Here is a 12791-nt window from a genome sequence, read left to right as displayed (position 1 = left end):
GCGGCTTTGTGGCCTTAGTCCTTAATACAACCCTTACTCTCAGGGCAGTGCGGCCTAGTGGACAGAGTCTGTAATACAGCCTTAATCACAGGGCAACGGGGCCCAATGGCCAGAGTTAATACTTCAGCCCCTTGCTGTCAGGGCAGTGCAGCCTAATGGTTAGAGTCCGTACTATCGCCCTTACTATTGGGGCAGTGCAGCCCAATGGCCAGAGTCGGTGATACGGCCCTCTCTCAAGGCAGTGCGGCTTAGGGCCAGAGTCCGTAATACTGGTGAGCGGGATCAGCACTCTGGGGTGGGTGGTGGCCAGGATAGGGGGACCTGGGCCCGCCCTCTTCACTGGGTCCCAACCCAGGGCCCTATAGATGGCGGGGTTGCCCGCCACCAGCTCGGCAGAACTCCAAACAAAGCACACCGAGCCTTGGTCCAGTTCTGTAACTGTTTCCCTGCCAAACTTCCCTGGGTTACTTCCTACCCAAGTGTCTGGGGTTCTCTATCTCAGGAATTCTCCGGTCTCTCCCCTCTCTGCAATGTCCCATGCCAGTGTGTCAGGGTCCGTCTCTGACTGGTTGGCCTCCATGTCTTGGAGTGCAGGCGGTCCTCCCTCAGGAGCTAGCAATACACCTCCTTCCCCACGGAGGTCAGCCCAGACTGAGCTGCTCTGCTGGGTTTTATATCCTGCTTCCATCTGGAGCATCCCCAGCAGAGCTGGGGGAGTGTGGCCTCCTCAGCTAAAAGAGAAGGGTTAACCCCTGCTGTACCAGTGCAGGGTTGATACGCCCCATTACACGCTTATAGAAAATCTTTTTAGATTTATACATTTTAGGCAAAAATGAGCTCTGTGATGCATTATCTTACTTGGCTATACAGTACCTCTCAAACCTGGAGTTATATGTGGCTGATTTATGCTGCCTTTGTTTGGATGGGATTGTAGCTCTCAGTAAATGAGACAGAAAGCAAGTGATCAGACCCCAAACTTCTAGACAAAACTGAGCTGTAGAAGGTGTGATAATTTCATTCTGCTGCCGAGCTTCTCTTCTAATTCATAACAAATGGGTAATGGCTCTCATCTGTGGACTTTGGAGATGTTCCAGTGTTGTTGCGAGAGGCTCCAGGACTAAGCCCTGACCTTCAACTGAAGCCTCCAGAAGGAATTTCCCATTTGTTATGAATGAGGAGAGAAGCTTCTAGCAGAAAGAAAATTATCTTGTAAGAAATTTCTTTATCCTGTCCTGAATGCTGGGAAGATGCAGCAGATTGTATTTTGCCATTACCAGCACACCATTGGCAGATTTTTTGTTGTACTCATAAATGCAAGAATATCTAAACTTGCTATTAATGTTTTTCAGGGCATCACAAAGATAAACCTAATGTGGCTTTCTTTTAGTGCTGAGAATTAAATATTCTTAATCCATTCTTATGGCACTAGTACTGCTGCTGAAGCTCATTGTCATTAAAAGGAATATGTGTACAGTACTAAGCAATAAAATAATGCTTGGCTTTTCTTTTGTCTTAGGTTTTATGTCCATTCTTAATTTTTGCTTGTCATTTTTATTATACTTGTTTTTAATCTTTATCATTTATCAAATTAACTGCCACAATGACTTTCCAGTGAAAAATCAGAACCCTTTGCTTTTCAACAAACTTAACTTTACATTGAGCAGCCTCATAAAATCATAGTTGGCCATTGGAAAAACTTTTTTTTAGGGCTGTCAATTAATTGCAGTTAACTCACATCATTAACTAAAAAAAATTAGTCACAATTAAAAAAATTAATCACAATTAATTGCACTTATAACAATAGAATACCAATTGAAATTTATTAAATATTTTTGGATGTTTTCTACATTTTCAATATTGATTTTAGTTACAACACAGAATACAAAGTGCTCAGTTTATATTATTTTTATTACAAATATTTGCACTGTAAAAATAATAAACAAAAGAAATAGTATTTTTCAATTCACCTCATACAAGTACTGAAGTGCACTCTTTATTGTGAAAGTGTAACTTATAAATGCAGATTTTTGTTGTTGTTACATAACTGCACTCAAAAACCAAAACAGTGTAAAACTTTAGTGCCTACAGGTCCACTCAGTCCTACTTCTTATTCTGCCAATCGCTCAGACAAACAAGTTTGTTTACTTTGACGGGAGATACTGCTGCCTGCTTCTTATTTACAATGTTCAGAGTAGCAGCCGTGTTAGTCTGTATCCGCAAAAAGAACAGGAGTACTTTTGGCACCTTAGAGACTAACAGATTTATTAGAGCATAAGCTTTCGTGGACTACAGCCCACTTCTTCGGATGCCTGAAAGTGAGAACAGGGGTTGGCATGGCACTTTTGTGGCTGGCGTTGCAAGGTATTTACATGCCAGATATGCTAAACATTCGTATGCCCCTTCATGCTTTGGCAACCATTCCAGAGGACATGCTTCCATGCTGATGATGCTCATTAAAAAAAATAGCTACAGCACTCGACCCAAGGTTTAAGAATCTGAAGTGCCGTCCAAAATCTGAGAGGGTCAAGGTGTGGAGCATGCTTTTAGAAGTCTTAAAAGAGCAGCACTCTGATGCTACAGAACTCAGAAGCTACAGAACCCAAACCACCAAAAAAGAAAATCAGCCTTCTGGTGGTGGCATCTGACTCAGATGATGAAAATGAACATGCGTCAGTCCGCACTGCTTTGGATCGTTATAGAGCAGAACCCATCATCAACATGGAAAGCATGTCCTCTGGAATGGTGGTTGAAGCATGAAGGGAGATATGAATCTTTAGTGCATCTGGCACGTAAATATCTTGCAGCGCCAGCTACAACTGTGCCATGTGAATGCCTGTTCTCACTTTCAGATGACGTAAAGAAGAAGCAGGCAGCATTACTTCCTGCAAATTGTAACCAACCTTGTTTGTCTGAGTATTGGCTGACCAAGAAGCAGGACTGAGTGGACTTGTAAGCTCTAAAGTTTTACATTGTTTTATTTTTGAATGCAGTTTTTTTTGTACATAATTTTACATTTGTAAATTCAACTTTCATGATAAAGAGATTGCATTACAGTACTTGTATGAGGTGAACTGAAAAATACATTTTTTTGTTTTTTACAGTGCAAATATTTGTAATCAAAAATATAGTGAGCACTGTTCACTTTGTATTCTGTGTTGTAATTGAAATTAATATATTTGAAAATGTAGTAAACATCCAAAAATATTTAAAAAAAAATGGTATTCTATTGTTGTTTAAAAGCGCGATTAATCACGATTATTTTTTTTAATCGCTTGACAGCCCTACTTTTTTTGTACTTCATCTGGGTCAACCACACAGCACTCAAAATTTTCTGAGCTGCAGATGACAATAGAGGCTTTGTCTTTCACATGTGTCAGCTGGCATGATTGATGGATCATAGGGATTTTATTGTGGAAGGGAATTTGTTTACTTCATGTAACCTGGCTCAGCCAAGATCTGAATTTGTAATGTGCTTGCACAGCTGCCTTTTTTCCTGAGTTTCCAATACTTTTTAAATATTAATTTAATTAAAACAGTAAAACCTCTTCTAATTTTGGTATTTTAAGCTACACTTGATGAACTCTAAATAGTAGTTGGGGAGACTATATAATAAGACTTGGTTTGTTACATCTGATTGAAATCTTTTACAGGAGTCTATATGACTGGAAAGGAGCTACGGCAACACATGCTTCCGAAGTCAGCACCTTTATCTGAAAAGCTGAAAATGTTCAAAGAAACTCTTCTGCCCCGACATCCTCCTATTTTTCATGAATGGTTTCTGAGAACATTCCCTGATCCTACTTTATGGTCAGTTGCTGTGATCACGTTAGCTTAATGACACTAGTTTATTTTCACAAAATGTAAATGAAGATAAAGCAGATAGAAAATGAAATATGTACTAAGCAAAATAAGACTGGAGCTTTTCACATAGAACACAAAAGCTATTTAAAAGCTCTAAATTGTCTAAAAGGTTGTGCAAGGGCAAGTGATCCTAGGTTTTTACATTGGATCCTTATTTTCTGTAGGTACAGTAGCAGATCAGCCTATTGTCGTTCCACTGCAGTGATGTCAATGGTTGGTTACATACTGGGCTTGGGAGACCGCCATGGTGAAAATATTCTTTTTGATTCTTTGACTGGTGAATGTGTGCATGTGGACTTCAACTGTTTGTTCAATAAGGTAGGAAAAGTCTTGCTGATTTTGTTTATTTTTTAAATACTTGTAAGTTCAAAATCCACAAATCTCTCCTGCTTTTTCAGTATTTCTTTTATTTTGAGACTCAGAATATTTATCATGATAATCATATATCATTGTGTTTCCTATTCAGATGCTTTAGAGTATATAAACCTATATAGCCAATGGAAAAAAAATCTTACCCAAAGGCATTATTGTCCTATATGCCGTGATAATTAAAGCAGTCTTTTGTTCAGGCAGCATCACATGAGCGTTCTTTGGATGCACTAAAATCTCAGCACACGTCAGAGTACTTGCTCGATGTTTACAAAACATTCCAATTAGTCTTTCTTTCTTTCTGTCTGTCACTGCTGTTGTGAATAATGTAGTTTTGTACATCAGTCACTCAAAAGAGAATTTGCCGAGGAAGAAAGTGGCGTTTTCTTTTTAACTGTGGCCAGAATGGGTTTTGGTATTTCTATTGGACAATCTAGTTGGTGTTTGGCTTAATTCAGAAATATGTAATATGGGTCCTGTTCAGCTAGTTGCCCTGTTAAATCTTCAGTGCCAACCATTTGGCCTTGTTGGTTCTATTCAACCTTGTTTTTAAAACAAAATGTGTTGACTATGTATCTATAAATTATGAGAATAGTGAGGATTTTAAAACTATCATCAGAACTTGCCTGAGGTGGTGGAACAAAGATAAAATTTAAATCTTGAAAGCTGGTGTATGATTTAAAACAGAAAACATTAAAGAATTTTTGGTAGTTCTCATCAATCTTTCACCAAACTCCTAGTCTTTGTCACCTTTATTATTCTATATCCCATATCAATCCTTTGCTCATGCCAAATTTTCCTAAATGGTGAGATGGACTTGTGATATGGCCAAATGTCTGCTAGCTAGGATGAGACCTCCAGAAGCAATGCTGACATAACCCAATTCAATTCTATGCCAGAATCACCTGAATTTGGTTTACTCTAATGGCAATAGTTAGGCAAGATAAGTTAGTTGTTTGGCCTGCAGTGGTCTGACATACAATTTGGAAAAGAAATTTGATAGAAATAATAAATCAGAAAAACTGTTCTGAAGTTAATTTCAGATTTAATTAACTTTTTATTAATTTGCAGGGGGAAACTTTTGACGTTCCAGAAATTGTACCTTTTCGCCTCACTCATAATATGGTCAATGGAATGGGTCCAATGGGAACAGAAGGTCTCTTCCGAAGAGCTTGTGAAGTCACAATGAGGCTAATGCGTGATCAGAGAGAACCTCTAATGAGGTACATAGCAATCCATCTTTAAGAGGTTTTTATTATAAAATTATCTAGTTTATGATATAAACTTGAAATGTTAACTGCTGGTCCCTGAGCCAGTTATTTTGGAGAGAGAAAAAACTTCTTTTCCAGTAGCACAGATTGAGTCTGACATGCACTTTATGTATAAAACTGTATAGCTAGTCAACACATTTTGTTAACTGTAGAGTTACTTTCTAACTAGTAATAAGAAAAAGTACCAAGGTTTACTGTGGATAGAAGTTTTACTGTCTTAAACTAAACTTCTGGTTGTTCTCAAAATATAACTTTTAGTTTTTATTTACCTCAAATTGTCTCTGCTTTAACCCTCTTCTGCTTAGTTCTTTTGAGCTAGATCCTCAGCTGCATTGCTCTTCTCAGGTACTGGGGGAATCCTTGGCTGCCTGTTTGAGAAAGCTGTAAGTCACGGTGACCGAGGTCCCAATGGGAGCCAGCTATGATCACTCAATTAGGGTGAACTGCAAAGAGTGGGGCAGACAATCCCCATAAAGCTGGTGGATATTCCACTACTTAGATTTACCAAGCCAGCATAAAACAGCTTCTTTATTACCTTACTCATTACTCAGAAGTCCAAACAACACAGTTCCCTTAAAGTGATCCAGCCTCAGGCCTCCATCCAGATATCCATGTCAGATACGATGAAAATTTCTGTAAATCTTATTTCATCATATAAAAGAAAAGGTTCTGCCAAAGGATTGGACACATTATCTCTCAGGTTAATGAATGTTTCACCTCTTACCCAAATACACAGCCAATTCTTATTAACTAAACTAAAATTTATTTAAAAACAGAAAAAGAGTATGTTTAGAAGATCAATATATACATCTAGACATGAGTTCAATTCACTGAGGCTCAGATTCATAGGATAGATGGTGAGCTTTGTAGTTGCAAAGAGTTCTTTCAGAAATAGTTCATAGGTTATAGTCCAATGTCCAAATCTCATATTCAGGGCGAACCAGCATAATGGGGACCTCAGTCTTGTGACTCAAACTTCCCCTGATGAAGCCTAAGCAGATCTGAGATGACAGAATCAGGACCCAAGGATCTTTTATACAATTTCATGTCTTTTGAGGAGTTGGGAGTTCAAAAGGTAATTAGCATGACTTTGAAGGAGGTCCATCACCGGTACTTAAGTATAGAATTAACATAAGGAAGTTTGCTTGTTCCTCCACCATTCACAGATTATTTGTTATACATTTCAAAGAGAGATGAATACAGAGATATCCCAGGTTTACAATTCATTTAAATGATAGGATGTTCTTTTGACCTCTGAATTATCAGAATACAGCATAGACAGGGACTGTTGATTACATTGTTGACCCTACTCATACATATGTAAATACACAAAAACACACACATTATCTCCCCACATGTCTTTTGAGGGTTATTTATTTTGCAGGATGTTTAACCCTTTCTAGCTATGCGTCACAGTCACCTAGTTCAGGGCAAAGAGGCTTGCAAAAGATCTGACCCATTATCTGCTGCTACTCTGGAGTGTAAAACTGAAACTTTCTTAGTAGCCTTCTCACCCTGAGAGTGGGTCCAACATTTTAAAATTTCTAAACTTTTGGCTTGAGTGTATGGTCTTGCTCTAGTAACACACATCCTGAAGTTGCTTCAACCCATATTTCAGTGTTGTCTGTGCAGGATTAGTTATACATTCCAAGTCCAAAATAAGGATAAAATACCTTCAAAACAGATACCATGAAGTCCATCTTGCACCATTACCCAATGGAACAGCAAAAACAAAGTTACCTCGTACCAGGTGACTTTCTAAGGCACAAACGAACTGTACTGAAAACCTTGGATAATTTTCAATGGTTGCATAAGTCAGCGTGGAGATGATTCTTAGTGTAGGTTTCACTGTATTGTTTTAGACATTAAACAGTATGCACCTCTATCACAAGTGGCATAAAAATTTGGCTGAATGCTGACTCCCACATTTTTTCAAACTGAAGTCCAGGCATAGGGGAAAAATGGAGACCATTGATTTGACGACAGGTTTTCTTCAGTTCTCTTTAACAATTGTTAATTTTGTTTGTGGTGGTATTGTTGCATGTTAAAAGAATCATTTAATTTTTCTCTAGAAAACATTATGTAAAAGAGTTTCATGTGTTTTTTAAAGCTAGCAACAGATAGTAGTAATCTTATTGAAAGAATTTTTGGGGAGCTATGAAGGGTAGCAGTTCTCATTAAAATAGGGTTACCATACGTCCGGATTTTCCCGGACATGTCCAGCTTTTTGGGCTTCTAATCCCCGTCCGGGGGGAAATCCCAAAAAGCCGGACATGTCCGGGAAAATCGGGACATGCGGGGCCGGCGGTGCTGAGCCAGGGGGCGGGGCCGGCGGTGCTGAGCCGGGGGGCGGGGCCAGGCAGGCGGTGCTGAGCCGGGGGGCGGGGCCGGGCCCGGGGCCGGCACCCAAGGGCCTGAGCCGACCCAGGCTGGAGAGGCCGGGGGGGCCAGACTGGTCCGCGCCTCCTCCCCCGCCCCCTTACCTGCTTCAGGCTTCCCGCGAATCAAATGTTCGCAGGAAGCAGGGGAGGGGGCGGAGTTGGGGCGGGGACTTTGGGGAAGGGGTGGAGTTGGGGCGGGGCCGGGGCCCCGTGGAGTGTCCTCTTTTTGGACACTCAAAATATGGTAACCCTACATTAAAATGGCAATTTTTATATTTAATATTCACTTGGAGCCAAACGGTGGAGTCCTTCGTTATACAAAATAGCCATTAAATAAATGTTAGTTTTGTTTGGTTAAGGGCACCAAAATTTGATCCATTGTGAGTTGAATCCGTGATGCGCAGTAGTGATGACAGGCATAGAGTGTCTTTATTCCTTTGTGCTTGTATCCCATTTCTGAGCATTTGGCCTGCCAATATTTAAATCATGATGGATTAATTGTAATACAGACTGAGTCTGTAGAGGATTCATGCTTAAATTGGATGTTCTATAATCTGCTTTTACTTCCTGGAGTTGCCACACACTTGCTACATATTTCACTAGACTGTTCATTAACTTGAGAACACATTTAAGATCTTTACTCAGAGAAACATGGAAGATAGCTCATGTTCTGAGGGCTGTCAGTTACATTACTGTTCCACTAACCTATCCAGACGAGTAATAAAGCCATTATTTTTACTGCCTTCTGAAAGGTATGCTGCTCTGTTATTTTAATTGCAAAAGCTGCTGTTAGAGGATACAAGATCAGATTCAAAAGAATAATTGTGTTGTTTATGACTGCAGTCATGGACAAAGCTAACCTTTATGAAATTACCAGTAGTGATACTGTGGAGAGAACTGTAAAGGAAATAGACTCTTTAAAATAAAAGGAGGGGCTTCATTAATGTTTTTCCTTCCTTTAGGAAATAAAGAATTATAGATGATTAATTATGAATATTAAGCAGTAATGTTTTATTTTAGCAAACAGGAAAAGTGTCTTGCATTTTAAAAATTAAAGTTAATAGTCAAAAGATTCTATTTAATTTTTCATGGTCAAAAGAAGTTTATAAGTAATCCTTTTTCCCACATAATGAACACTTATTTTGTTTGTATGTTTTTAGTGTCTTGAAGACTTTTATCCACGATCCCCTTGTAGAGTGGAGTAAACCAGTGAAGGGTAATACAAAAGCACAGGTGAATGAAACTGGGGAAGTTGTCAATGAAAAGGTCAGTTGCAAGAAGTTTGATCTACTCTAGAACTAACATTTCATTATTTTATATTTCACTGTATCATCAATTGTTTTGTTCTAATTTATGCAGAGCTTTACTTTCCTGGGTTTTTTTCTTCTAAATCTATTCCAGCTGTTTTTTATTAAATATCTCTTTGCTGTTGTTTAATCCTTAAAATATGAGACTGATATTTCAATAAAAACCTTCATGAGACCTACTGTACCTTTTTAGCATCATTCTCTAAGGCTGTGTCTATACTGGTAAAATTAGGACCCGTATGTGCAGCTCCATCTGTCATGGAAGCTTAGTGTAGAGAGGGCTCATGCATTTTTACCAACACGTTATCCAAAGCTACTAGATGACATGGTGATGATGCCATTTGAGCCCTGTCTGTGCTATAGATTCCGCTGTTTCTGCCATCAGTGTATCTTAACCCAGTAGAGCACAGTCCCCTCCAGAGTCTGGAATGGAACCCAGTCTCTGGCTCAGAGTCTGGAATGGAGTCTCTTGCTCTTTTAACAACCTAGCAAGTTATACACATAAAACTACATTTAAAGAACATTATTCGGGAGTGCCAGCTCTGCAGTAACAACAAGGAGTCTGGTGGCACCTTAAAGACTAACAGATTTATTTGGGCATAAGCTTTCGTGAGTAAAAACCTCACTTCTTCGGATGCAACAGTTCTGCAGTAGTTATGGTTGAGCAGCATTGTCTGTTCAAAGGTCCACTCTTCTAAGTACTGTAAAATTCACATGCTTACATGGATTGTCTTAAAAATTTCTGTGCCTTATGGGGACGCTGGCTAGAGTTCATGATCTAAATTTGGATAATGTAAGCAAGAGATTCCAAGATATGAGATCCTGTGGGGGGGAAAGGGTATGTGAGCAGCATCAAGCATGTAATTAAAGTCTGTATCATAATGGGGCTGAGTTAGTATAAGGGGACTGAAGTAAGTTTGTACAGCCAACTTTAATTCTGGCATTTCCTAACTCTTAAGAGCTTGACCTTACAGTCTTATTGTTCTTTTAATGTAGTTTTTTGTGTGTTGTACAATATACAAGATAAATGAATGAGTGATCTTTTAAGGAATATATAGCTTCTTTCAGTGTAAGTGTATGTGTATGGCATAATAGTTGTGTGTTTTGCCTGTTTTCATTGTTGAGAATTAGTCAAAATACTTTATTTGGCTCAAGTCTGGTTCATACTTGCAGACTCATTTTTTGACATCAGAGGAAAACTCTTCCAATCTGGCCCACATTAGATCAGTCAAAAAACAAACAAACAAACAAAAAAAACACCCCACCATTTTCAGGTAAAAAATTGCTTTTCTGAACATAATATGTTTGAACGTTTTCTGGAACATACTTTTTTGACTACAGTTGACTCTTGGCCTCTGTGTTACTGAGCCATATGCATATTGTGATAATGAAAGGATTTATATAGAATAAACCACATTTCATTGCTACCTGTTTCAAGAGGTGGTGCAATAGCTTATTCAATCTTTGATAAGGTCTTGTTGTAAAAGTAATGCTAAGGCTATAGCTTGCCCAACAAGCAGTCAGTCCTTGAGAATGATTTACTTTGTTCATTTTCTTCAAACTATTTTCAGAAAAAGTTCATAGATATTTGTATATTAAATCTGTTTATGTGGGATCTGGAATACATGCTGTAATTGTCCAAAATTTTATTTGGAAGAACAGGAACGGTTTCTGTTACAGATGTGACAAATGTATGGACATATGAATTTTAAGTTTTCTTTTTCCTTGTTCGTAGGCCAAGACTCATGTTCTTGACATAGAACAGCGGCTGCAGGGTGTGATTAAGACTAGGAACCGGGTAAAAGGATTGCCCTTGTCTATTGAAGGGCATGTTCATTACCTTATTCAAGAAGCAAACAATGAGAACCTGCTCTGCCAGATGTACATGGGCTGGGCTCCATATATGTGAAATACTGCCTTCACAACTTATGCTGCTATAATTTTTTTTTTTTTTTAAACAAAACGTTGTTGAATTCTTTTAGTCACTGTAATATTTTCTACAATTACTACTTTTGTTGATTTCTGATTTTGGGCATATCTATATTGCAACTGAATATGCAGTCTATGTAATATATACTATATAGTTGTAGTACATATGCTGTGTATGTTGTATACATATATAAATGCACTCATTGCATTGTATGAGTTTGAAGATACATACATTTATACATAGATATTTGTATTTATGGAGACTGTTTTATGTATACAGAATACAATAAATGAACTACTAAACAGAATATACAGTCATCTCAATGATGCAGGTGTGTGGTTTCCTATATACTTGCATTCATCTACAATATTTATGAATGTGTATGTATACTCCCACATCTAAGCAGGGTCAAATTAGCTTTATAAAATGTTTTTTATATATATATATTTTTAAGGGAGGGAGATAAACTTATTCTGTTTCTAATTAATTTCTTTTGTAGGAGACAAGAGTTGATATTAAAAAAGAGAATGTATATAAAATGGAATTTTATATCAACATGGTTGAAATGGGATTTTTAGCTGTAACTGTATTCATGTACCTATTTCAGAGGGTTTTTCCAAAATTAGAAACTTTTTTGCAAGATATTCATTCTCACCTAGATTTCTGTGAAGTTTTGCTATTGCTCATGGGAAGCCCTCAGGCATTTCAAACTATTGTATCAACTAGTAGCACCTGTTTGACCTATTTTCTTTCCTCTAAACCACCCGGTAGAGCATAATATGGTGTGTGTCACCAAGAGGCAGGTTTATAACACACAAACTCCTCCAATTGAAGACAACAGCATTTCCTGATTTAGCCTTCTGAAGTGACTGAGATCATTCATGCCCTTAATTTCCTTCTTTTACTTGTACTTTCTTGTTTTTACACCCCTCCCCTATGCTAGAAAACATCATTTTGTGCACTCAACCCCCCCTTACTTTGAGAAAGTCCTCAGCCCACACAGAAACACTTTTTATAGCCTTCCACTAAGAACCCAAATAGAATGAAATGTGTTATACTATGACCATTATTGCCCCTGAGCACCATTTGAAAATAACACTCCATCTCTACTGTTCCCATTTCCCACCCCCACCAAAAAAACCCCACCTAGAATTACAAGGTGCATACATAATCTGAATTAAAGTAATCAGATGGCCTGTATTCTAATTCCCTGCTCTTTGCATATGTATTATCTAACTTAAATTAAGATCTTTGGGGCAGAGATCTAGAATTTGTCTGTGAAGTGTCATGAACATATATGGTGCAGTAGGAATAATATATTATAATGGAGAGAATCATTCCTTGGGATCTGTGCACATAATAGCCCCTCCACACATGCTGGATCTCCATCCTTCTGAAAGTAAAGGGATTGAGGGGCCTTTGTGTTACTGTCCCTTCACACCATAGAAATCTTTTTGTTGGTGGGGAGGGGCAAACTCATGACCAAACCATAATGTGGGAAATCTGCCAAAATGTTAATGTATCCTGAAGCTGCACCAACGTCCTTGCCCCAGCCTGCCATACTGTGAATCCCTATTAAGGGAAAACGTAGAGAAGTGGTTAGAGGAATCTTTAGCACAGTGAGTCCATTGCTGCAGAAAGAGCAGCCCCTCAGAGACATTGCTCAGGCACA

At 38.5% G+C, this 12791-nt stretch overlaps 1 protein-coding gene across 1 annotated transcript in view; it reads left to right on the top strand.

Annotated features, from left to right (window-relative positions):
* Positions 1-11120, top strand: part of ATR (ATR serine/threonine kinase) — a 79262-nt gene extending 68142 nt beyond the window's left edge. Inside the window, exons 43-47 of the mRNA XM_034781938.1 lie at positions 3651-3807; positions 4026-4179; positions 5302-5453; positions 9043-9148; positions 10925-11120. Of these exons, the coding sequence (XP_034637829.1) occupies positions 3651-3807; positions 4026-4179; positions 5302-5453; positions 9043-9148; positions 10925-11098 (743 nt within the window). The 3' untranslated portion in view covers positions 11099-11120. The remainder of the gene's footprint in view (positions 1-3650; positions 3808-4025; positions 4180-5301; positions 5454-9042; positions 9149-10924) is intronic.
* The last annotated feature ends 1671 nt before the right edge of the window (positions 11121-12791 follow it).

This window comes from Trachemys scripta, chromosome 9 (genome assembly GCF_013100865.1).
Source record: "Trachemys scripta elegans isolate TJP31775 chromosome 9, CAS_Tse_1.0, whole genome shotgun sequence".
Lineage (NCBI taxonomy): Eukaryota > Metazoa > Chordata > Testudines > Emydidae > Trachemys > Trachemys scripta.
The sequence above is the reverse complement of the archived record's forward strand: the minus strand, read 5'-3'. Positions and strand labels throughout refer to the sequence as shown.